Genomic DNA, 27,201 nt, shown 5'->3' on the forward strand with positions numbered 1-27,201 from the left:
CAAAGATGTGAGGCTGGCCCCATCTGTTTCACATGGCATTCAGTGTTCAAAATTGCTGCTTTGACAGTTTTAAAACTAGATTCTAAGGTGGTTTTAGACTGCTTTTAGGAATTTTAAAAGAGTATTTTAATGTTTTTTAAAGTGTTTTAAATCTTTGTATTGTGGGCTGGGAGGCAATCCAGAAATACTTTAAATAAATAAATAATAAATACAGTGGAACGTCAGTATCTGCAAGGGATCCGTTCCAGACTACCACCACCCCCACAGATACCAAAATCTGCAGGACCTCAAATCCTGATGTCCTTAATGGTGGTGCAGCTGCATGCACACACTGCCACTGGGGACAATGGGACTTGTCCCTAATGGTGGTGCGGCCACATGTATGTGCTGCCATTGGAGAGAACAGGTGGCTTGCCACCCATGGATGCTTAAATATGCAGATGGCAATTCCACAGATACCAAGGTCCCACTGTAAATTAAGAGCATTGAAATTATTGGTTTAAATAAACAGGAGAAACTCCCATTTTAAATTGTTGATTTAAATAAAGTTTCTCCAGATTACTCTCTTTTTCATAATTTAGGAAATAGCAGTTCATAATATCCACTGGGGTTTGGTTCCAGGATCACACCACCCCTGGAAACAAAACTCCATGGATGCTAAAGTCCCATTATATACAATGGGAGAATAAAATGATGTCTTTTATATAAAAGGACAAAATCAAAGTTTGCTTTTTCGAATGTTTTTTGGAATATTTCAAGGCATGGATGGTTGAATCTATGGATGCCGAATGAGTGGATGTGAAGGGCCAACTGTATACTCAATCCTTTTATCAAGATTTGGATGGTGCTGTTAGTACATTAGGAATGATGAGAACTAAATCCCTCACATGCACATAGCAGCATTTATGTCTAAATCTAATTATCACTTCAAACTAGAATAAACACATCAGATCAATGGAAATTTGATAAGTCAACAGATATTCAGTGAATCTACTCTAGATGGGATGAAGAATTGCATTTAGGTCAGAATTTATTAGTTGAAGTCTGATACCCTTCTTCTGGGTTGAGTAGCAGAAATGTCCATTGTAAAGTTATGCAGTGCTTATGCTAAGCCACACTCAGATTGAATGACAGTGTTGCACAACTCAGCCAAGACACCAAATGTGCAGCTGAATGCACAACCAGATATGCAAAATGTGGATGCAGATGCATTCATGCACAACTCTGCACTGCTCTCACAACCTTGAACTCAACGGAGACATTCTATATTGGACAAAAATATCTAACCACTTTTGTAGGCGAATTTTTGTGTGCATAAGACAGCATGAGCCAGTATGGTGTAGTGATTTGAGATTTGGACTACAGCTGCATCCACATTGCAGAAATAATCCAGTTTGACACCAGTTTGACTGCCATGGCTCAATGCTATAGAATCCTGGGATTTGTAGTTTTTTGTGGCGTCAGAGCACTCTGACAGAGAAGGCTAAATGGCTCACAAAACTACAATTCCCAGAACTCCACAGCCATGAGCAATGGCAGTTAAAATGGTGTCAAATTGGATTATTTCTGCAGTGTGGATGCAGCCTACAACTCTGGAGACCAGGCTTCCAATCCATGCTTAATGGTGGAAACTGACTGGGTCACCTTGCACAAGTCACACTCTCTGAGCCTCAGAGAAAGGCAAAGGCAAATCTGTCAGCACCATGTGGCACACTGGTCTGAAAATGACATGGATGTGGCCACTAGGAGGAACTGGAGCAGAGGTTACTACAGTTCAAGTAGCAGGTGCATGAGTCAGCATTTGGTGAGCTGTGCATCATGGGAAGTCTGATGCAACATGCACAGTAGGTGAAGCCAGACAGATGTGCATCATGGGTAGTATTCTGATGCAACAGGTACTGAGTATGAAACCAGCCAGGTTTCATGGGTGGCATGACTGTCACATGACTTCCAAGAAGGCCACCTATATAAGGGAGAAGGTGACTATCTCTGTTGTTGGGCTGTTATGGTCAGTGGTTGACGAAGCACTTTGTTAGTTTGTATAGTTGTGAGTATTCAAGATGGCTGTCTGATACTCTGTGCAATCTTTGTAAATAATTTGCAACAAAGATTTTAAAAAGCCCTCGTGTTGAGTGAAGTCTTGCTGTCCAGAGATTTATTTCCTCAGGCTGGAAGCTTAAAGCGGCAACCTGTGTGGGGGAGGAAATTTGCTGTGCAGCTGCAAGCCTTGCAGAATCTTTACTCTTCACAGACATCAACTCTGCGTGTGGTTGTAAGGAACACAGCTCATCTCTCTACACCCCAACAAAATCCCCTCTGAACAAATCTTGCCAAGAAAACCCAGCAATAGGTTCATCTTAAGACTTCCCTAAGTTGCAAACAATTTGAAGGCACACAGCAATAAGAAGACACCAATAGAATTCTGGCCTGCATCTAGGGTTGCCATAAGTGAGGACCTCCAAACCGGGACAAATGTAGGACAAATGCAGGACAACATTTTCAAATGTAGGACACATTTTTAAAAAATGGAGGACACGCAAAAAAATTGAGGCTTTTTTAGAAATGTTAATATAAATCCGTGTTTCTTAGGCATGATCAAAATGGCGGACATTTTGACATTATTCGTAGACAGATCACGGAAATGTACTTCCCTTTCTAGCCACCCCCCTCTCCCCATTCCAAACAGCACATTTAAGCATTGAACATGGCTTTATTTTAACATTGCCTCTTGCATATTTCAGAGGCTTATTCCACAACCAAACCCTTTGGTCAAGGGACTTTGGTTTTTCTTCATTTTGGCTTGTTTTGTCTGTATTCCTCCCCACTAAATAAAGGAGACATGAAATGGAGTTAATAGGTACAAGTTGTTAAACAAAAAAGTCTTGTGAGACTCTGAAGGCAAGAGGTGCACCATTTTAAGATCTGCATTAAGCACACTTAGGCTGCTGCCACACTGCTTTCACTCTCATCACTCCATCCTATGGAATCCTGGGATTTGTAGTTTGTTGTGGTGCCAAGGCTGGGCTTTGAAATCTCAGGCATAAGAGAGGCAAAAGGCTTGGGCTGCATCTACACTGGAGAAATAATCTGGTTTGAGACCACTTTAACTGTCTTGCCTGAATGCTATGGAATTCTGGGAATGGTAGTCTGTTCCAGCACCACAGCAGAATGGCAGTTAACCCCTGGAAAGCTCTCTGACCAAGGTGACCAATGCCCTCACCCCAAAATGTAGGGCACCCAAGCAAAAAAATGTAGGACATGGCCAAAAATAAAAGCTAAAAACACCCATGTAATTATAAATCCATGCTTCTTAGCCATGATCCAAATGGAGGACATTTTGAAATTTGACAGAAGAGGACATGTCCTGGAAAAGGAGGAGGATGCCTGTTCACCTTGTCTCTGGTCCAAAATACACTGCAGAAATAAAACAATGCTGGACTGAAATGCCCAGAGTTCCTCACCAAAGCTGCATCCACACTGAGGAAATAATCCAGTTTGAGAGTGACTTAACTGTCCTGGGTTAGTGCTGGGGAATGCTGGGAACTGTAGTACATTGTGGCCCCAGAGCTATCTCTGACAGGGAGTCCCATAACCCTCCAAACGTAGTTGAACTGCAGTGCCCAGAATGCCTCCCCAGGTGCATCCACACTGAGGAAATGGTCCAGTTTGAGACTGCTCAGTGCTGGGGAATCCTGGGAATTGTAGTCTATTGTGGCCTCAGAGCCATCACTGACAGAGAAGTCTCAATGTCTCCCAAACACTAGCATTCCCAGGATTCCCTAGCACTGAGTTAAAGCAGTCTCAAAGTGGGTTATTATTCCTGCAGTGTGTGTGAGAGATATAAAAGCTAGGGACTGGATTCATTTGGAGGATCTCTGTGTCCAAAACACACTGCTTGGACTGCCAGGGCTCAGTGCTATGGAATCCTGGGAATTGTAGTTTATTGTGGCACCAGAGCTCTCTGACAGAGAAGGCCAAATGCCTCACAGACCCCAGAATTCCAGAGCATTGAGCTTTGGCAGTTAAAGGGGTCTCAAAGTGCAGGGGGGGGGGGAGAGAAAAGCCAGGGAGTGTGAATGAGCTCTGAGAGGAGGAGGAGAAGGAGGAGGAGGAGGGAGGGAGCCAAGGGAAGTGGCCAGGACCACCAGAGGAGCCCCTGCTTTTCCTCATCATCGCAGCCTTCTCACTGCTGGCAAAAGGCTCTGCCCCCAGCCAGGCAACGCCTCCATTCAGTCTCCTTTTGTCAAAAGAGCTCTGGTGCCACAAGAAACTACAATTCCCAGAATCCCATAGCACTGAGCCATGGATGTTTAAGGGGGGGGGTCAAACTATTTCTGCAGCCTTTTGCAACCCCAAAGCCTTCTATTATTTACCAGCAACTTGCAAGGCAAAATCTCTTCCTTCCAAGCCATTGAAAACCAACCCAAATGGAGGGCTGATTGCTTCTTTCCCATTGGTCAGCTTCCGGAGAAATTTGCATATGACAAGTAAAGGTGTTTAGGGCCTCAAAAACGATCCTATGATAAAGAATTACAACAATACTGAGTGGTATACATTTAAAAGATGAGGAGGCATTTAGACTCCCAGGGAAACAGGAACGATTGATGGCCTTTTTTTCTTTGCTCACTGTAACCTGAAAGTAATGCCTTTTGCAGGGTATATATACCAAGTAGGCTGGCAATAGCTCTGAGTGGCAGATGTCTTGAAGACCTGCTCTCTAGGCTGAGCCAGGCAGGGAGGCGGGGAGGGTGGCACACAGCCAGGGGGAGGGGTGGAGCTGCCTCCAGGGCCTTGCTGGGGGGGAGGTCCTGGGGGAGGGGCCAAACCGGGGTGGGACCGTGTGGCCCCGCCCCAAACTGGGAAAGTCCCGCCCCCCAGGCGGGATATGGCAAGCCTAGCTTCGGGAGAAATTTGCATATTACAAGGAAAGGTGTTTAGGGCCTCAAAAACGATCCTGTGATAAAGAATTACAACAATACTGAGTGGTAGACATTTAAAAGATGAGGCATTTAGACTCCCAGGGAAACAGGAACGATTGATGGCCTTTTTTTCTTTGCTCACTGTAACCTGAAAGTAATGCCTTTTGCAGGGTATATATACCAAGTAGGCTGGCAATAGCTCTGAGTGGCAGATGTCTTGAAGACCTGCTCTCTAGGCTGAGCCAGGCAGGGAGGCGGGGAGGGTGGCACACAGCCAGGGGGAGGGGTGGAGCTGCCTCCAGGGCCTTGCTGGGGGGGAGGTCCTGGGGGATGGGGCCAAACCGGGGTGGGACTGTGTGGCCCCGCCCCAAACTGGGAAAGTCCCGCCCCCAGGCGGGATATGGCAAGCCTACCTGCATCGGTTTCACTATTGCTGCTGAAGCACTGTTGGATGATGGCTGTCCTTAAAGCATATATAGGTACATAGCAACCATACATCCATACAGTGGTGTATTTTATATAGCTATTAAACCTGGGATAGTTCTCCCATGGAGCAAAGAGAACAGACAGAAAAAGCACTAAGGAGCCGTTTGATTGCAAATGGTAGTGGATTCTCCTCAATCAGATGTTCAAAGGCCAGAACTTAGATTGTCTGGAAAACACAACATTTTCCTTGTTTTTGCTTTTTAATATTCAATTTTTAACAAACATTTAATTTAATTTTTTTTAAAAAATAACAGTAAATTAATGTATATTGGCCTCAAAAGATTTAGAACTAGATCTCATCTTCCACTCTCCTGCTCTTGCTTGTATTCATACGTAGAACCTAACATACAAATGTTCCTACTTTTTTATGTTGTGGGTAAATCAAGTGGGGGTAAATCGAGATATGTGGGTATGGCAGAGCCATTAATTGATTGTTATGAGATTGTAACATAAATTTAGACAGTATCTTATGATGATATTAGTTTTAATGTTATTTTTAAATGGCAGTAAACTAAGAAATTTAGTATTTAGTAATATATAAAAGAATTAAAAAACTGATTTAAATTCAAATTTTAAATAAAAACAACCACAGCCCCTGCCCCCAAACCCTGTGTGGTTATAGCCAGCATCGGGGGTTATAAGTTGGTCTTTCTGTACTGTGGATTGTTTGTTGGAAATCCTGTTAAGGAAAATGCAACATGGGACATACAGTAATAGAAATAAAATATGTATGTGAAAGTCACAATGACTAAGCAAGAGCAATTAAGAAGCTACACAGGTGAAAAAGCTAATGTAATTTAGAAGTCTTGAAAGTCAAGGACAGAATTATAGAATGTACAATTGGAAACACCTGAGATTCATTAAGTGTACAAGGTAAAATGATGAAATACTTGGGTTGGTCTTAAGTGTGGGTTGAACTATGTGAACCAATCAAAATGAATGTACACACCCACTGGGTGGATACTGACTAGTGGGTGGTGATTAACAATGGCTATAATAATTGCAAAGTTTGCCAATGTTTTTTGTTGGGTAGTTGGAGTAGTTTGGAGATATTGTGGAGTATTGGAGTTTGTAGAGATTGTGATAGTATTTGTATATAGTAGAATAAAGTAGATCTTTTATATAAGACTACTGAGTTGCCTGGTTCTTGGGTGAAGTTACAAGTGTCAGCAGAATCCTGGAGAAGTTTGGAGACATCTGAGGAAGAAGAGTGAGAAGGCTTGGAGAGTTTGTCAGGGTCTTCAGCCTATTCTCTGAAACTCTGCTGCTTGGAAGAAAAGCATTAACCACTGAGCAAAGCTGGTCAGCTCTGCTGCATAACAAGGTGGTGAGTTAGAGCCAGAGGTGAAGAGCTACAACTCCCATCATCCTTGACAAATCCATCCCAGTATTATGCATTTACATTGTGGAATCAGGCCATCCTGATGTCAGGACGGTAAGGAGATGTTGGGGTCATGCAGATGGGGCAAAAGGAGTGGGCAGAAACTGCTCCTGCCCTGATCACTCTGGGACCACGGTGACCGGATGCCACGGTCACAAGGCCAGTTGCTGTCCCAAATGGTCTGCTGGCAGGAGTGGTTTTTCCCCACTACTTTTCTAGCCGGGTTTCAGCTGCCTGCATCAGGGTGGTTTTGGGTCATGTGTCGCATAAACACCAGACCCCAACACAGCCTGAAGCCAGCATTTTTTGCCTGTTTCAGGCCATATTTCAATATCAAAAGACACACTGCTTTCCTGTGAACATCCTTGGGTGAAAACCTTTATTTTGTGTCCTACCATTATGTGAAGTACATAAGAGTGGGTGTCCAGAATTGGACTTTTTTTAATAGGGACACCCAAGCTTTGGAATTTGTCACTTCAAAAGAAATGCTTAGCAGGGATAGGTTTCTCCCTGCTTGTTTTAAGAGAGCAGGTCAAGGCATTGCTTTTAGGGAGTAATGTTCTTGCAGTTTTTATTATTCTGATGTTACTGTTTTATTTTCCCCCACTGCTGATGGCTGTTATATCTGTTTTCTATGTTATTAAATTTTGGGAGTTGTCATATGTGACCTCTCTGGACAGGAAAAAAAAGACAGCATTTAAATAAATGCATATAGAGAAATAAATACATACACATTTCATTGACTTCAGCTGCATTGGTGTTTTGTATTTTTAACTTTGTTAGCCGCCTCGATTGTTCTCAGAGGGGCGAGATACTACTACTACTAATAATTATTATTATTATTAGTAATAGTAGTAGTAGTATATACTGTGGGCTCTCTCTTTACGTGGGGAATCCGTTCCGGACCACCTGCGTAAGGGAAAATCTTCATATGGTTGTGCCCCATAAGAAACAATTGGGCATGTGCACACAGCGGTACTGCAGCCACTCACGCAAAACCATAAGGTCGCGAGTTCAAGACCAGCAAAAGGACTCAAGCTCGACTCAGGTTTGCATCCTTCCGAGGTCGCTAAAACGAGTACCCAGATTGATGGGGGCAAATTAGCTTCATACTGCTTAGGCGGTATGAAGTGGTATATAAATGAAGCTTGTTTGTTTTTGTTTTTATCATCGTGCGGCTTCCGTGTAAGCAGGAAGCTTCATAAAGTGTGCCCGCGTATGGCGCGGGCGCACTGTACAACAAAGATGTAACAGCGTCTGGACAGAAAGATAAGAAAGCTTTTAAATAAATGAATAAAGGAACCAGTATCAATAGGAATGAATATAAATGTGGAGAGATTTATTTGCTTTATGTATGTTGTGCCAGTTTTATCAACTGCACTGGCTTCCAGCCCACTCCCAGCCAAATGTAAAGTGCTGATTTTAATATAGTCCCTCTCCAGACGGGCCTAAAGTGCACCCTCGTCAAATGCTAGGGACTGGCTGAGGGCGCACCGCCTATACATGCCTCACCCCTAGCATGTGACAAGGCCATCAAAATGGCGGCACCCTGTACACACGGGTGTCGCGATTTTGACATGACGGATGCTTAGCGTCCACACGTCGCAGCGCACTTGTGACGTCACGAGTGTGCCATTGGAGCACTTGGGTGTCACAAGTGCACCAGGAAAAGAACCTGCTTTTTTGCGGGTTCTTTTTCTGCTGGCAGGAAACCATGCAGTTTATCCGCTGCGGCTTCCTGCCAGCGGAAAAGGAGGTGCTGGCAGATCGCCCTTTTTGGGTGGTCTGTATCCCGCATTAGAAAGCTCTAATCAGTTTCAGTCCAGTTTAACTGACAGATTGCCCTCTCCTGGATATTTCTACATGAATATTCAAATTATATTTGGAGGCTTTGCTCCAAGTGACCCCACTAAGTAAAATGAGATAGGTGGGTATTAAGGTTATAGAAGAAAACCCTATAGAAGGGTATAGAAGAAAACCCTATAGAAGAAAACCTACAGAAAGGGTGATCCAGTGCCTTCTATACATTATTTTCAGCGCAAAGTGGTTATATACTTATTCACCCTGATTATTGAACCTTGTTGTTGAATTCTTACTGTTTCCATTTGGCTTTTAATTTTAGCTGGTGATTGTTTCATGCTGTTTCTGTGAGAAAGAACATATTAATGTTGCATTTTATTGCTGATTTAAATTATGTTATTCTGTATTTTATGTTGTTTGTCTTTTTCTGTAGTCTACTCAGAAAAATATTTGATGAGGCACAGCTGCATAAATTTAATAAATCAAAGCAATCAAATGTGTCATTTTTCTTTTCAAGGAGTACGGATGTTAGATGGTGATGTTACAGACATGGTAGAAGCAAAATCACTTAGCCTTAATCCCCAGCACATACACATCTACAGTGCTAGCTGGGGTCCCGATGATGATGGGAAGACAGTGGATGGACCTGCTTCTTTGACACGCCAGGCCTTTGAGAATGGTGTCAGAACGGTATGTGCCCACAAGCATACTATTTGAGATTTGCAAACTATAAAATGAAATTTGATAAAATGCTGATATTAAAAAAATTATGATAGATTTGACTTGATTTATTGTATTTATGCATTTTATGGTGCCAGTTGTTTGTGTTTTTTGTGTGTGTGTGTGTGTAGGAGTAGAGGGGAATATTAGCCCAGCTCCATAATTTTCCTAGACATCCTTGTGCTATCTGGATGAAGCACAGTTGGATTATGGCACACTAAGCAGATTATTGGCTTCTGAGCAGAATCAGACATCTTGGCAGTATTAGCTTTAACATTATTGGGAGCTGTTGATAGCAAATTCAGCAAGCATGGAATCTTATCCTCAAACAGCCATTTATGCTTTGGGGTACTACCTAAGGAAGCACACCCCAGTATATGAATATCCAGGAGACATGGGCAGTGCTCTACCGGATTCTGGAAATAGAATCAGTCATGTAGACTGCTCATCATATAAGGAACCTTTGATGTGTGCAGTGCTTCTGTGGGGCAAGCTCATGGGAAACACCATAGTTTAATGTAGTTTAATAAATAATAAATAAGCTTGTTTATTGATTAGCCCTTAGGCCATTTCAAATAGTTTAATATAGTTTAATGCAATCCATTCAACTAGGAGAAGTTCATTAGCCAGAATTATAGTGGTGTGAAATACAGGTACTACATTTCTACATGTCATTTACACTGTAAAGAAACAGACATTGCATAATTCCTTTTGTCACAGTTTGAAAGATGCATGACCTCCACTCTCAGGAATGTGTAGCAAGTAGTGTAGCACAGAAAAATAATTTCTTTGCAGTGACACTGTTCCTTCCAACAGGTATAGTTCTGTTGTTAAAGCATAACACCCATGGGAAATCTTGCTGAATTTATATCCATTACATAGCCTTTCAAAAGCAGAGATATTTGTCCAGTGAAAATTATATACCATCTATAATGCTAAACTGTAATTTTAGATAGTCCTGGCTTATAATATCTTTGCTATTCTTATTTAAATCAGAGGTCTTAGCTACAGATACAGTTCAAACTCCATGGGTTTGAACTACAAGACTCTAATAGATCTCTTTAACAGTTCCTGTTTCTTTTCTGGCCAAGTATGCACTTCTCTCTTTGTTATTTCTTTTGGTTCTAACATTCCAATTCAACTTTGTTTTTACTGTATCATTGGAAAGCATGTAATCTACATAGTGCTGAGAGTTCCTTTAAATTCTGCCAGTTGGATTGTAGTACTTGGGTTTTAAAAGCAGCCAGGAGGACTGGGGTTCCAAAAAGCTTATTTTTTGTTATTGCTTTGTAAGCAAACATTACATTGTACAGTAACTGTGTTCTGAGGACAGAAAAAAGGATACAGCTGTTCACATAGCACATGCATAAAACTATGAAATTGTCTCCCATGATGGGTAGTGATGGTTCTTGGGTTTTAATTTTTTCATTTGAAACTAATCTAATTTAAAAGCTTTAAAAGGGGATTAAAATATTTAAAGAAGTGAAGACTATAGGTAGTTACTTGCCAGGCTGGCAATTTGTACTTCAGTATCAGAGGACCGATGTCTTAGTTACTGGGAACACAAATGGAAGGCTCTTGTTGTGGATTTTTCATGAGCATCCACTCGGCCACTGTGGGAACTGAATGCTGGACTAAGTCTTTGTCCTCATCAAGCAGGATTCTTTTCACATTTAGTGCTGAATCTTTCATTAGAAAGAATGTATAAAGGATTTGCTATGTCTGGATTCCTTCTGTTTGCCACTTTGTCAAACTGTGGCACTGTTTCAGAACAGACAATGGTCCTTGTTGTGTTTGCAATGATTCTCCTTCCAAAAAAGACTTGTGAAAAATTGATTTCTCATTGATATCTGCAGATGCTGAAATGATGGGAAAGCTGTAGAGGAAAACACAATGCAAATACTGAGAGATTCACTGTCCACAAATGTGAACTTTGAGAGGAAGGGACAATATCAGTTTCAAAGGAGAACTTCAAAAGGAATAGACTTCCTTATTACTTCCTTTCTACTGCCAACAAAATCATGGTGGGAAGGAGCTGTGGGGAAAAAGACTGCATATTGTTGTCCTATTCAGGACTTTCAATATCAGTGATGTTATTAGGATATACTAGGGCGTAGAGATTCCAGAAGTCCAGCAGGCATTCTCTATAAGGGATTATCACACAAGGCACTTACTGTGCTGGAATTATTGCCCAAATGCTTCAGAAGTGTGGAGGTGGGATAGCCAATTGCTCTTCTGAAGCGTGTCCCACTCTTCTTCCATCGACCGTTATTACAGAAGTGGCTGCTCCATGAACAATTCGTCGACGGGAGAAGAGCGGGATGCCTCTATGGCACTTCAGAAGTGCAACCAGCTATCCCACCTCTGCGCTTCTGAAGCATTTGGGCAACGTTTCCAGCATGTTAAGTGCCTTGTGTGAAAGTGTCCATATTCTCCTACTGTCCCAATTTGGCAGGGACCAATTAATCCTCAGTTGTTCCACTTTTTCAGCTGCTTTTAAAATGTCTCTGTTGCTCTCTTCTCCTTCCACTTTCCCCCTTTCACCTTCAGTTGCTGCAAAATGAGTTCAAAATGCGGAAGTAGTTTGCTCTCAGTTAACTCGGGCAGAGGGAGAGAAGGGGCCCAAACCTTGCCCTTCCAGTAGAGTCATGCAAAAGCAAAGTGCTGCTGCCTCTCCTTGCTTTTGTGTCCTTTTCATTAATAAGCTTTGCCATCTTGACTACACTCTAATGTTGCTTAGCCACATTTATCACAATTTAATCTGCAAATTGTTGGAGGGTATGCTTCTCTGTGAGAGCCAGCATGGCATAGAGGTATAAATGCTGGACTACGATTCTGGAGATTAGGATTTGATTCCCAGCTTGGCCATGAAATGTACTGGGGGACCTTGGGCAACTCTCACACACTCAGTCTCAGGGGAAAGCAATGGCAAACCTCTGTACACGCCATGCCAAGAAAACCGCATGATGATCCTACTGAAAGGACCTAATCCTACTGGAAGAGCATGATTTGGGCCCCTTCTCTCCTCATCTCGAGTTAACTGAGAGCAAACTATTGCATTTTGAAGGACTGTCTTAGGGTTGCCATAAGTCAGAAACAACTTAAAGACACATAACAACAACAACAAACAAACAACAACAACATGCTTCTCAGTGGAACTCCATTTCTGCACACACTGGAAGGATTGTGGGTAGTACATACCATGTATGAAATGGTTCCAGAGGACTAGTAACTAGTAATCTTGAAACATAGGGGCTGTACAGATGGGCAGAGAGGGGTAGCCAGAGGCCACCCCTTTCTGCCCCAGATCGTTGCCACAGCAACCACACGTCGTAGCAATGATCCGCTCCAAAAAGGAGCTGTGAAATGTGGCTCCTTTTTCTGCCACTACAGAGGCACTATAAGAGATCTGACGTGGTGTCATGATGACCCTCATGCGCTGCACCATTTGGACACAGCGCATGAGGCATGTCATCATGGTGCACCCCGTGTAAATAGCAGCGTGCCAAGATGGCGCCCGCAGTGCATGGTAGGGTTTGGGAGTGTGCGAACGCTCCACCCTATTGAGCCCTAATTTTGGCCCCAGGCCAGCGCAATGTGCCGGTCTTTACCATGCCATGCTTTATAAAGTATAAGAGGTGATTTCTATTTAATCTCACTAGACATTTTCCAGTTAAAATAATTTTTTACTCAAGTAGCAAAGATAAAATGAACATAGTTTATTCCCAGCTGTATAGAACTCAAAGGTGTCTACTAATCCACTTGATGATGTTTCTAACATTTTATAGATGTTTTAAATGTCATTAATAGAGAGTGTGGTCACAATCTTTGATTAGAAATTGTCTGCATGACAAGCAGTGACTCAGAGTCCCCCAGCTGAAGCTCATCCTCCAACAGAATGATGTAAATGTTTACACATTTAAAAAGCTGAACTTCATTGAGCATAATTTGGCACTGATTGAATTACTGTTGGTTGCACAGATGAGCCAGTACTTCCTGCATTTTTTGTAGTACAGTTCGTCAGTTTATATTATTTGCATTCCTAATCAAGTCCATGTAAATTAAAATGAGGACTCAGCCAGCAGATTGTCTTAACTCTTGGGACTGGTCCTTGTAGAAAGTGTGAAATAAACTCTATTTAGCTGTTTGCATTTTCAGAAGCTGAAGCATTAATCTGCTGCTATCTTATTAATAGAAGACAGTCAGGAAACTGTCATTGTAGTTTGTGATACCAACCAGAACCTGCTTATAGGTATTCTGAGAGCACAAATACTGTGGCAGTTGTCAGATGTTGAGTTGCAAAGAAGCCATAATTTCCTGTACTTTTACCAGAGACAAAAGTAAACCACCTGTTTGTAAGCAGATGGCCGCTTGTGCAAATTGTTTTTCAGGTTAAAAGCAGATAAGAGATATTACTGGTTATCTGAAAGCCTTGCACTATTAATAGAAGTAGCTACAAGTTTTGACAAAAATACTGTAACCTTTTTCATATCTTAAATCTGTAAAGCAGAATTCCTCCCTCCTTTGACATTAGACAAAGGTTTATCTCCTTTAAAACAGTACAGTATATATATTCATTTATATGGCTAAAAATTTATGCCCAAAAATTGACTCCAAAATCCCAGGTCAATTTATTTACAGGGTCAGTATGGCAATGTGATAGCAGCTCTTTCAGATTTCCCCATGCAGTGTTTTTACTTCAGAGACTAATATGGCCACCTGTTGTCTCAAAATTCTTACTAAACAGACCAAATTTTAAAATATGTTATTTCCAAAAGAGTTTTTGATACTCTGCAGAAGGAAATACCATTTAAAGTTCCAATATAATTAGAAATACAGTACATGTTAAGTAGTTGCTTAGAAGCTCTTCACTCCTTTTCTTGCTGTTAAGAGGTTTATGGACAGATTGAATAAGTTAACAGCTTCTACTGAATCATTTTGTAGTGGCTGATGAGAGGGCAGATCTGAATATATCAAAAAGCTCTCTTCAACTTGAATTGAAAAGTAGGATAAAACCCCTACAGTGAATTTTAAATAGCTGAAATCTCAGTTTAAATACTAACTTTGTTTATTAGCAATGCAAATATTTTAGTCATTTCAGATAGTTAAAATATTAACAATTGTAATAACTTAATTAGCAAAGCAAATATTTCAGGCGGGTAGAGTAAGTTACACTTCCTGATTTTACAAACATGTCTTCAAATGAAAAATAAATGCCTTCAAGTTAAAAAATATGTTGTCCAGATAGATATGACTATATGGCAACTTTCATACGTGCCTTTGGACTTCTGGATCTTATACTGTTCCTCATTTGCCACGTTGCTTTTGAAACCTGGAGGATTTTAAAAAACATTTACACAGGGCTGGCTCATCCATATAGGCGAACTAGGCATCTGCCTAGGGCGGCAAAATTTAGGGGCGGCGAGGCAGGGTGGCAAGTGAGGCCAGAGAGAGAGAGCGCGCAGAGGATGAGGTGAGCAGAATGGAGCAATTTCAAAGGGCGCCTGGCGTGCACACACTGCCGGTGGAATCCTCGGGCACCACTCATGCCGGTGCAGTGGGTGGCAAGGGAGGCCAGAGAAAAAGAGAGAGAGGAGGACAAGGCAAGCAGTGAGCAGCAGGGGGAGAGCTCCTCGGAGCAGCTGCAAAGGATGTCTGGCATGCACGCACGGCCAGTGGAATCCTCGGGCACCACTCATGACGGTGCAGTAGGTGGCAAGGGAGGCCAGAGAAAAAGAGAGAGAGGAGGACAAGGCAAGCAGTGAGCAGCAGGGGGAGAGCTACTTGGAGCAGCTGCAAAGGATGCCTGGCGTGCACACACGGCCGGTGGAATCCCCAGGTGCCGCTTGCACTCCTGCTGCTGCTGCTGCTGCAAGTGAAGGGGAAAAATGTGGCTCCCTTTTGCATTATCCTCCCCTGAGGTGACCATTCATTTGTCTTTTATGGCTATACAGTTACAAAAATATTTACTAGCTCAGTTCTCCCAGACTAAACAATACCATAAGCATGGGTCTGGTTGGTTTGTTTGTTTGTTTGTTTGATGTGAAGTATGCTTGGAGCTGCATTCATTTTCAACCCAAGACTGCACCAGCCTTTAATCTGGATCATGATCTTGACCTGGACTGGATGCCACTTGAGACTGTCAGGCTGCATCCACACTAGTGAAATAACCCGGTTTGGCACCACTTTAACTCTTTCTGGCTCAAGGGAGCTCTGCTCTGGGCCCACAACAAACTTCACCTCCCAGAATTCCATAGCCTTCAGCCATAAAGAGTTAAAGCGGTGCTAAACTGGATTATTTCTTTAGTGTGGATGGAGCCCAGACAGGGGCAGCCACAAACACCCTCGCCCTCTTCTTCTTTCCTTCCTTTTTTTAAAAGGGAGCCAAGGGCAGCAGACAGGGCTTCTTTGACAGCAATTGGAGCCTTCCTCTTGGGTAAGAAGTGTGTGTTTGTGTGCCTTCAAGTACTTTCCAACTTTTTATCAGGGTTTGTTTGTTTTTAGGCTAAGATTTATTTATGCCTTTCCCTGAGGCTGAGAGAGTGTGGCTTGTCCAATGGCTTGAGTGGCCGATCAGAATCAGTTTTATGTCATGTTCAGCTTTAACAAACAAAACAGCGGAAATCAAGGGGTGAAAATAATTATGAGGGGTTACAGGGGGTGCCAAAATATTTCTCTCCCAGGGTGGCCAAATACCTAGAGCTAGCCCTGCATTTACAGTGCAACAGAACTGCTATTAGAAAGTGAGACTGGGACAATATGGGGACATGTTATCATACTTTATGTTATCAACAATTGTTAGGAAGTTCAAAAATGATTTGGGGAATGTGCTCTTCTATGAAGTGAAGGAATAAAAAAATTGCCTTGTTCTACCACTCAAATCCCAGATACTATAACTTTTGTGCAGTTTTGTTTAGGACCTAATTAAACTTTATGTGAAATCACGTGTAACAAAGGCTTTTTCTGTACTGGCTAGTATAGTATCCTGGCCCCAGAGCTGGCCTAACTTCCCCCATTACCTGGGCCTCTCTTCCCATTTGTTGACTCTTGCATGGCACCCCTAAGTGGTTTTTCTTTTCACAAACAAGCGGGGGGGGGGGGGGCTTTCTTTTCTTGTCTCTATGTGCATTCTGTAAACACAGACCTTAGCCTTACCTGCCAAGTCCACAATCTGTGCACTTAAACCCATTGAAATAAGTGAGTTTAAGCATGTTTGTTGGTTGTTTGTTTTCTCTTTTGAAATGGGAAAACATTCCAGTAATGGAATTCTACCCTCTTTTTTCCACTTCAATTTAATCCTGCCTTTATTTAATCCAGTTCACTAAGTGTTAATTCTCATATGATAAGTCACTGTTTTTGTCCCATTCTTTTTAGCTTATTTGACCCTTCAGGTGAAAAAATTAACTGCCTGATTTAATTTGGAGGGAGGCACTGTAGTCTCTCCAGGAATTAGGTAAAGTTTATCAAATCACGTTTTTAAAACAATTATTTATTAGCAGAATCACTATTCATTAATCCTCCTTTTTCTTCTTAAGTTAAAGCACAGTCCAAAGTATGTGGTACCTGTTTTAGACCCATCACAGACTATGAGCCAGCAGGTAGTAGGCTACTCATTGCCTTCACTAACTTTCCAAATGGTTTGCAGACATTTCTACAGCTCTTCTCTCATCTCTTCTCCCTACAACCCAGGGGACTTTCCAAGATAGGAACTAACTAGTTAAAACCAATTAAGCTGGAAATTTTCTGATATAAAAGGGCATCCTATTTAAATTTAATGCTTAAATAAAGTGACATACTTAAATTGGCATTGCAGCATTAGCATTATTTTAGAATTAAGTTGTTAATGATTAATTAACTAAATGAGAGATAGTGATAAATAGCTAACAAATGTTTGCATTTCCTAGTTGTTTCTTTACCCAAGCCTCATTCTCCTGGGAATGGGGTTTGGTTTTGCTTGTTTGTGTGTATATTTTGTAAAACTATTTCTTGCTTTTTGTTGGTTCCTCAAGGTTAGGGAATTACAAACTTTATTTACAAAGTAAAACCTCTTGCTCAAGAGTATTATAGTGGGATGAATTGTATTAAGTCAAGGGCAGGAATCATATGTGCCATCATGGTATAAGGGTTTGAGTGTTGGACTAGAAGACTGGGATACCAGGGTTTGAATTCCCATGCATCTGTGGAAAACCACTGTTAGGAAAGTCACAGTCTCTCAGCCTCAGAAGAAGGGCGGACTTTATACTCATCTATAAGTCAAAAAATTATGCCAAAAATTGATTCAAAATGGACCTACAAAAACCTGGGTAAATCTATATACGTGCCAATACAGTAACACTGCTAGAAAAAATGGTGGGACAACTCTTTGGGATTTCTCTGCCATGACAGGGAGAATACAGGGAATTCTAAAAGAAGTGCTGAACCCCACGCCCTCTCCCCATCACAGCAGAGAAATCCCAGTGAAATTGCCATGGGGAGAAGAGGAGGTCAGCACTTCTACAGGAGTCTATCTCTAGGTGGACAAGAGCAAGAAATCCCAAAACTCCCAAAAAGGCCTGGCACCACTCTACACAAGAAAGTACTTCAACATACACACATCCCCTTCTCTGAGTAGAGTTGCAAAAGGCTTCTGCTGCCCTGCCCTCTCTCCCTCCCTGGGTTGGATTCCCAGGAGGCTCACAAGGGTGAAAGACTCAGCAGCCTCTGGCTGGAGCCTAACAGCAGGAAAAGGCCTGACAGGGACCCTCCTACCCTGCTGCCCACCAGCTGGCCCCTCACCTCCATGGCATTGCTGCCTGAGGCCACTGCTGGGGACAAGCCAGAGGGTCCAGACATTTCTAGTGGGCTGCCACTGCTGTCTCCTCCTCCCCTGGGTGCCCCCTCTCCTCCAGGGCCTCTTCATCACCAAAGGCAGAGGAGGGGAGAGGGAAGGCTATCACTTGTTCATTCGCTCACTCACTGGAGGGACCCCCTCCCTTCCATTTCTCAACTTTGTTCTGGCAAGGCTTTGAATGTCTTAAATTTAACTTAAAGTGTAAAATGCACTTAATGTTTACATTTACTCTCTTCTAACATAAATGTCATGTTATGGGATGCAGTGGCTCAGTGATTAAGATGCTGATGATTGGCAGATTGTCAGTTCAAGGCCTGAATACTGCATGACGGAGTGAGCCTTTGTCACTAGTCCCAACATCTGCCAACCCAGGAGTTTGAAAGCATGTAAAAGTAGAAGTAGATAGAGAGGTACCGCTCTGGTGGGAAGGTAACAGTGTTTTATACAGTCATACTGGCCACATGATCACAGTGTTGTCTTTGACAACACTGTCTCTTCGGCTTAATAACAGAAATGAGTACTGCCCTCTACAGTCAGACATGGCTTCACAACCTTGTCAAAACATTTACCTTTTTTGAACATAAATGTAGTTGAATTCGTTTTTGAGATTAACAATGAACTAAGTGATTACACCCTTTTCTCTAGCTTTCCTTTCTCTATTTTTTTCCTGAAACATAGGAGTCAGTTAAGACTTTAAATGACATGATGACACTCTCCATGAACTTTTATTTCACTAGAATCCAGCAATCCCTCTTCTCTGCCTTACACTTCCTTGGCTGGCAGAAACCCCTTACTCCTGAGGATTCAGCCAAGATCACTCGGGGGGGGGGGGGGGGAGGTGAGGTTGTGGCTGAGTGTGGATTCAAACCCTGGTCTCCAGAACTGTAGTCCAGTAGTCAAACCACTACTCCACACTGGCTCTCCATACAGAAACAACATAGTGTCATAATAATCTTTCATTTAGTAATAGTATTCTTTGAACATCCTAAAGATGACACAATGGAAAGGTTTAGAAAATGCATATCTTTCCCTCAGTTTTAAAAGGACTATTGTATAAGAAATAATGCCTTTGCTTGGAAGGCAATTGAAGCAAGTGCATAAATTATATTGGAATAGAAAATTCCACATTCCTATGCACAAAGATGCCTGGAAAGGTCTTAAATCTGTGGTATCTAAGTAGCTTTAACTGCATACAAGATTGAAACTGGATATCCTTACATTCAGCCCACCATTTCGATAAAATCTAGTTCATAATATCACAAAATGCAAGCTAGGATTTTTAAACAGCACTATCCATCTCTGATACTAACCGTTTTCAAATATTTGGGGAGGGAAAAATCTTTTTGAATAATCCAAAACTCCTCTCCACACACCTCCTTTTGAAGATTGACAGTTGTTCTGTAATGGTGAGAGAGCCTTCTGTTCATATCAACACTTTTGAACACATACTTCAGTGCCAAAGCTGGTGAAGCGAAAGAGATGAAAAGGGGCAGTGATGATGAGAGGGGAGGCACCAAGCAGAGTTCTCACAAGAGGCTCAACTGCACAACATCTGATCATTAATGTCCATCAAACATTTTGGCTCTCATCCAGCTCACTAGAGAGAATGGCATAGTGGGAACAAGAAGAAAGCCACTGTGCCGACTCAGGCAAAAAGCCAAAATGTCTGATTTAGGTTTCAGAACCTGTCCTCTCAGTCTCTATTACATTGAGAATGATATGCCACGTTGTAGCTGTTCTGTACTTTATGAGCATATACGAGATCTAGTGTAGCTACTATGCACCTGCCTGTTGATCACTCATGTTTCCTTAGCAATGACCATACAAACTATACCACTTTTTCTAGACACCATTAATGCTTTATTTTTCTAGTATTCTATGCATAGTGTATAAGACCCTATGAAAACATGGAGAATAAACTACAGATTCAGAAGGTGCTTCTAGAGGTTTGTTTTTTTAAAATCATGGAATTGCCCTGCTGTGTTCATAGAATTCCATGGGAGTTCTAGTTACTGACTACCTCTTATAAGACTCTTGTGTTTTTTTCCATCTTTTTTTCTTTTCACCCATGTCTCTTGATGGCTGACTCTAGGAGTTTTTACATCTGGAAGGACCTGGAATAAAGAAAACTTTCACAAACATGAGCCCAAGTAAAATAATACCTCTATAGTGATTTCCCTTGAGATGCTTTCTGACTCTTTAATCATAGAATCTGGTGTAATTTGAGTGGATCATACACCTTGCATTTGCTACCCTTTGGTCCTGTCTATACTGGCCAGAATACTGTGAGAACAGCCTGGAATATTTTTGCCCAGAACTGCCCCTACCTCCCCCTGTTACCTCATGCCTTTGTTCCAGCATCAGGCAGCTATTTGCAAGCACATCCTGCTTCACTGCCCACTGCCACCAAAAAAAAAAAAAAAGAACACATACATGTACACACAGAGAAAAACATACACACATACTATTTCCTCTCTTGAATCTTCTGCCAGTGAGTTTCATTTAATGATACCATGTTCTGTCCCTTTTGTTGTCTCCATGAATAATGGTACTGTATATACTTCTGTCACATCCATCCCTTAGTCATTTTTCCCCTGAGTGGAAAAGCCACAAAAGTTATAACTTTTTCTCATAGAGAACATGACCACAATAATTTTGATTGTCCTTTTTTCACCCTAATATATCCTTTCTGGCAAACAGATCTGCTACAGTTTTCTGATAATGGCAGTTTTATTTTTCATTCCTGCTCTAATTATCCTTAACATATACTTCATCATTTTCACAGCTGTTGCAACCCAAGTTAATATCATTATTGAATTAACCACAATTCCTCCAAGCTCTCTTTTCTGTTATTCACTGAAAAATCAGAACTCATGGTTGTTTGCATAAATATTGGAATTTTGAATTGTAATTATTATTTTGTTTTTTCCAAGAAGTCCAATATCATGTGCTATATGTGTGCAGATGTTTCCACCTACTTTGTGAAAATTGACAAGCTTGACCCCCTCAAAAGGGGCAACAATCATTGTAAATTTCAGGCAAGAAACAATAAAGCTATCAGCAGTTTCCCCCGCTTTAAAAAAAATATAAAGATTTAAGGGCATATGGCAGAAATTCTGCACCTATTTATCTGAAATTTGGCAGACATAACCCTGTTCTAAATAGCTACTCTGCCTATTAATGCTATTAATTTCTCACAAATAGAAAGCAAGTTATAATTATTTTTGGATTTGCAGTCATAGCCAAGAAAAGGTGAAAAGAGTGGAATTTCAAATTTATTTGAATAATTTTACTCCACTTTTAAACAACAACAAAAAGGTTTCAAGAGCAGCCATAAAATCTGGATTTAGACCGTTTCTGCCCAAAGTCTTACAATCCAAAAGATATGAGGCACGAGACATGTTATTAGGAATTAAGATGGGGGGAAACTATGGTACATGGTCTTCTTCTGTGTATTTCCAGTGACATTTGTGGATGGTAATGGCCACCACTGGATTTTTTTAAAAAAAACTTATAAAAACTTAGATTAAGGCACATGACTAAATCTTTCTGAGGTAAATTGGACTGTTTTCCAAATTACCAAATAAGGGGTGAGTACAAATACTGTCATCAGTGTATCCCCAGTACATCACAGGATCATTCAAACCTAAAGCTGCATGCTACTTATTTTGTAATCATATTCAGTAGCCCCTCTATTTTCGCAGGGGATCCATTCTGGACCACACACACACACACACACACACACACCGAAAATGGAAAATCGCCAGTATTCAAGCCTTATTTTGTCCCCCTCCATTTGCTGCCTGCAAATGGATGAGGGACGCGGATTTGAAGTCTCCAAAAACAGAGGGGTGACTGTATTTAAGTAGGAAGGGAAAGCTAGACACACATCTATCACACTCTTATGTCTGCTTTATACAGTGCACCCACCTCATACACAGGCCTGCTTTATGCGGCTTTCAGCATGTGCTGAAAGCCACGCGGGGAGAAGGGGCAGCGTGTCTCATAGGGAACAATGGGGTGCACGCTCATGGCACGTGCACGGTGCTGTGCCACCATGCCGCCATGTGCATGAGCCCCATTCATTTAAATGGGGCTCAAGCATAGGGGGAATTCGCTTTATGCGGGGGAGTCCAGAACGGATCCCCCCACGTAAAGAAAGGGCACACTGTAGCAGGGAAGATATCTGTATCTTCCTTCCATACATGGTAAATCATGTGGGAAGAGATTTTACATAGAAAATAAAGCCATTGAGAAAAGGGTTTGTGCTGTTTCACTATACACACACACACACCCTTTAGTCCACCTTAACTTGATGATTCAAAGGCTCATTAGCTTTTAAAATATGTATCTTTGGGGAAGTTCAGTGCAACTGCAAGTGATATATCCTACTGTTGTTGATACCCTGTAAGCAGTAATAGTTTTTAATTTCTTTTAAAGGGGCAACTACCATTTCACAAAACTGATTTTCTTTTCACCAGCTCTCATATGTGGTAGGAATTCAATTCAGGGAATATGACTCTGTAGGAATCTTATTAAGAGAACTGCATCCCTGAATTGTGAAAACATTATTTTTCAAAAGGTCCTTTATCACAATTATCAACCTGAAGATCACAAGACATCTTTTAAGATCAGAAAATATATTTCTGGTGACAGAAATTATTAGAAATATTTCTCAATAAGGGGGACAATGCTACAAGTAATACTAAGAGTGTGAGCTGCTGGCCAGTGAAAACACACAGTGTATGTGATTGTCTCACTGAGTTTATTGTGTTAGGAGAGTAAAATGTCTTGCATTCCACAGGTTCAGATTACAGGTTCCAGCCAGCAGCACTTTTGTTTGTTTGTTATGTTTGCACTGTTAAATACTAATTATAGTTCTTTAGGGAATAGCTCGAAGCTGTTTGGAGTGTTACACTAAAAACAACACAATTCTATGGTACTACATAAACTGTTATGATTCTTCAGTATATATTTATGTCAGTGTTATGAAGGTAATGTAAATCCATCCCAGAATAGAAAGAGACCTAAAAAATTACTGCAACATCTTATTTTTTTTTTAAATGTTCCCTTGGTAAAGGCAAGAAAATTACGACCTAAATCAGATAAGTTCATGAAGTTTCTCTGAAATATGACATGTGAATCATTGTAGAAACCTGCCTTTGGTGGCTACATATGTTAGCTGTCAAGTAGAATTATAGTTGTAGCGACACAATTTACTTTTGGACAGATACTATTGAAAATACAAGCAGTAGATGTAAAAAGACTGAAATGTTGGTCTCCACACTAAGCCCTCTTCACACTTTAGATATAACTATTCAATTAACTTGCTAAACTGTTAATTTCCTAGCTTTCCCCTTAATGTAGCTTAACTCACCAGATTTCCTGATTAATGCTGAGCTTAACTGTATGTTCTAACAAGTTGTTAGAATTCATTAGGATGGTGGAGGGGGGGGGGGGCTCTCTTTCTGCCAGGTTTAGTAAAATAGAAGGGGCTGCAGAATTATGAGTGGTAAAATGTGTTACATGATTCTGTGCTAGTTGATTTTTTCCCTAAGATGCCTGCTCCCTAGAAGCAAGAAAATGAGGAGGTCTTGCTTGAAATAGAAATGGGGGAGAAGGGAGATGATTTGTTTGCCCAGTAGAAGTCCCTCAAGCAGCCATGGCCTATTCAGAAAGTCAAGCCTTTAAGCTTCACCTCCTGGCTGTGGCCTATTGGTATCTTTCTGAGGGTAGGGAGGGGTGCTTTTGATTTGGTTCAGTTTTCCTGCTAAATTAATTTTCTTTTGGTTTACATTGTATATTGCAATATTATTATTTAAATGAAGTATATCGCTGTGTACTCCTTTAGTGTTTTTAATATTGTCTATGTATTGTTGGGAACATTAAGTGAAAAGTTTTCCTTGCACTTTCCTGGTATCTTTCTCTCTTGGCTTCTCTCTCTCTCTCTCTCTTTCTTTCTTTCTTTCTTTCTCTCTCCCTCTCTCTCTCAAATACATCTGTTTGATATTAATTACTAAAGGATGGTTCTCTGTCATGATGTCATAGTCAGACTTCCTTTTCAGATTATTCTCCACACACAGAGTAAAAAGAATTGCTGCGAGATCTCCTTCTCATTAGCTGCAGTAGAACGTAAACCCATCCATGCTTCAAAGAAATATAAAAGATTATAATATTTAAACCAAGTTTAAACTAGACTAATCTGATCTCTTTTTTGATAGAGTTGCAGGCTTGATACATGAAGGCGGTGCTGTGGATGTAGCATATGTTGATTTCAGTAAGGATTTGACAAAGGTCCCCATGATATTCTGGCAAGGAAGTTAGTAAAATGTGGCCTAGACAGTGCTACTATTAGGTAGATTTGTAATTGGCTGACTAACTGAAACCAACGGGTGCTCATGAATGGTTTCTTTTCAACCTGCAGGGGGTGTCCAGTGGAGTGCCACCAGGGATCTGTACTGGGCCCTGTGCTATTCAACATCTTTATCAATGACTTGAATGAAGGAATAGAGAACATGCTGATTAAATTTGGAGATGATACTAAACTGGGATGGGTTGCTACTTCCCCAGGGACAGGATTAAAATTTAGAATGACTTGGAAAATTAGAAGGCTGGACTAAAGCTAACAAGATGAGTTTCAACAGGGACAAATGTAAGGTCTTACACCTAGGCAGAAAAAAATGGAATGCACAGATATTGGATGGGAGACACTTGGGAGACAACAGTTCATGTGAAAGAGATCTAGGAAGCTTACTACACTGTTCCTGCGTGGTCCGTTCTGAGAACGGAATGGAAGGAGCAGGAACGAGTGGGGGACGGATTTTACCGCACACTCCAGTCCTTCACTTGTTCCGTTCCCTCTCTCTTCCATTCTTAATCTGTTCCAGAGGGGGGAATTTTTGAGCACTGTTCAGAACAGTTCTCAAAAAGCATTCCCTCTGGAATGGAATGGGAACAGAAGAGAGGGGGAACAGAACGAGTGAGGGACTGGAGTGTGCGGTAAAATCCGTTCCCCACTTGTTCCGTTTCCTGCTGGGCTGTTCTGAGAATGGCCCACAAGCCCAGTGCAGTAAGCTTCTGGGAGTCTTAGTATACCACAAGCTGAACATATGTCAGCAGTGTGATGCAGCAGCCAAGAAAGGGCCAGAGCAGATGGGCACAAAAGAGCAGCCTGAGTCCACTCCAGTTGGAAATGGGTCAGGTCCTTGCTGTCTTCAATGGCCTGCTCCCAAGGTGGGCCATGTACACAGGGGCCAACAGATGCTGCCAGGAATTGGATTATCCCAGCTACTTTTTGTTCCGGTCCTGAGGACTGGAGCCCAGCTTTGGTGCAGCATCTAGATGCTTTGGGGGCATGTGTCCATCTAGTGATTGAAAGCTACTTCAGTAGGCCCATCTGTTTCACCTCCAATTCAACATGATTCTTGGTTGCATCAACAGATGTATAGCATCTAAAAAAAATAATAAAATAAAAGCTTTATTTATATACCGCCCTTCTAAAAAAATCAGGGCGGTGTACAACATAATAAACAATACAATACAATAATACAATAAAAAATAAAAAAACAAATACATTCAATTAAAAACATCAATAAAACAATTCCAGCCAGCTTGCCTTTGCTGACGAGGAGAGGAGGGGGGGAGGTATTCGGGGCGCACATTAGGGGTATGCCTGCTTGAACAAAAAGGTCTTCACCCCTTTTTTAAACTGGGCCAGGGAGGTGGCCGAGCGGAGCTCAACGGGCAAAGAGTTCCAGAGGTTGGGGGCCGAGGTGGTAAAGGCCCTCCTAGAGGTGGAAGCTAATCTGACCACTGTAACCCTTAGCAATTGTTGCCCAGATGTTCTGAGTGTGCGGGGCGGATTGTATGGAGAGAGGCGGTCCTCTAGGTACCCTGTACCCAAGCCATGTAGGGCTTTATAGGTAATAACCAACACCTTGTATTGCACCCGGAAGCGAATGGGCAGCCAGTGCAGATCTTTAAGCACTGGTGTTATATGACTGGCCCTGGACGTGCCAGTGACCAGTCGGGCTGCCATATTCTGCACTAGTTGCAGCTTCCGGGTATGGTACAAGGGTTGCCCCATGTAGAGCGCGTTGCAGAAATCCAAGCGAGAGGTTACCAGAGCGTGTACTACAGTTTCAAGGTCCCTCTGGCCCATGTAGGGACGCAGCTGGCGTATCAGCCTAAGCTGATAACAGGTGCTCCTGACCGTCGCATCCACCTGAGATGTAAGGTGGAGGGATGAGTCAAGGAGCACCCCCAGACTGCGTACTGAATCCTTCACAGGAAGCGTGATCCCGTTCAGGACAGGTGGAACCACCGCCATCCCCGGGCCAGGAGAACCTATCACGAGCACCTCCGTTTTCTCTGGATTCAGGCCCATTACCAACTCCAGACAGGCCACGAGAGGAGAGATGCCATCCCCGGTCACTGCATCAGTCGGAGACATAGAGAAGACTATTTGGGTGTCATCAGCGTACTGATAACCCCGCACCCCATGTCTCCGGATGATCTCTCCCAGCAGTTTCATGTAAATGTTAAAGAGCATGGGAGACAGAATGGCTCCTTGAGGGACCCCAGATATAAGGGCCCTCTTATCGGAGCACACGTCTCCCAGCTGCACCATCTGGAACCTCCCAGAGAGGTAGGACTGGAACCACTGAAGCGCAGTGCCCCCGATTCCCACCTCTGCCAGGCGCTCCAGAAGGATACCATGGTCTATGGTATCGAAAGCCGCTGAGATGTCCAAGAGCACTAACAGGGACACGCTACCCCTGTCCATGCCCAGATGGAGATCATCGACCAAGGCGACCATAGCAGTCTCAACCCTGTAGCCCACCCGAAAGCCAGTTTGAAATGGGTCTAGATAATCCGTTTCATCCAAGATCGATTGAAGCTGGATTGCAACCGCCCTCTCGATCACCTTCCCCAGAAATGGCAGTAGCGAAACTGGCTGATAATTATTATGCATCAGGGGGTCAAGGGGGGGCTTTTTAAGCAAAGGTTTTACTGTGGCCAATTTTAAGCTTGCTGGAAATTGCCCATCCCTCAAGGATGTATTA

At 42.1% G+C, this 27,201-nt stretch overlaps 1 protein-coding gene across 1 annotated transcript in view; it reads left to right on the top strand.

Moving 5' to 3' along the window:
- The window catches only part of LOC149286005 (proprotein convertase subtilisin/kexin type 5-like), a 352,398-nt gene that overhangs the window by 140,316 nt on the left and 184,881 nt on the right, over positions 1 to 27,201 (top strand). The window contains exon 7 of the mRNA XM_089494526.1: positions 9,104 to 9,276. Within this exon, the coding sequence (XP_089350652.1) occupies positions 9,104 to 9,276 (173 nt within the window). The remainder of the gene's footprint in view (positions 1 to 9,103; positions 9,277 to 27,201) is intronic.

Source organism: Sceloporus occidentalis, unplaced genomic scaffold (assembly GCF_023333645.1).
Source record: "Sceloporus occidentalis isolate IW3139 unplaced genomic scaffold, rSceOcc1.0.p SCAF_73, whole genome shotgun sequence".
Classification (NCBI taxonomy): domain Eukaryota; kingdom Metazoa; phylum Chordata; class Lepidosauria; order Squamata; family Phrynosomatidae; genus Sceloporus; species Sceloporus occidentalis.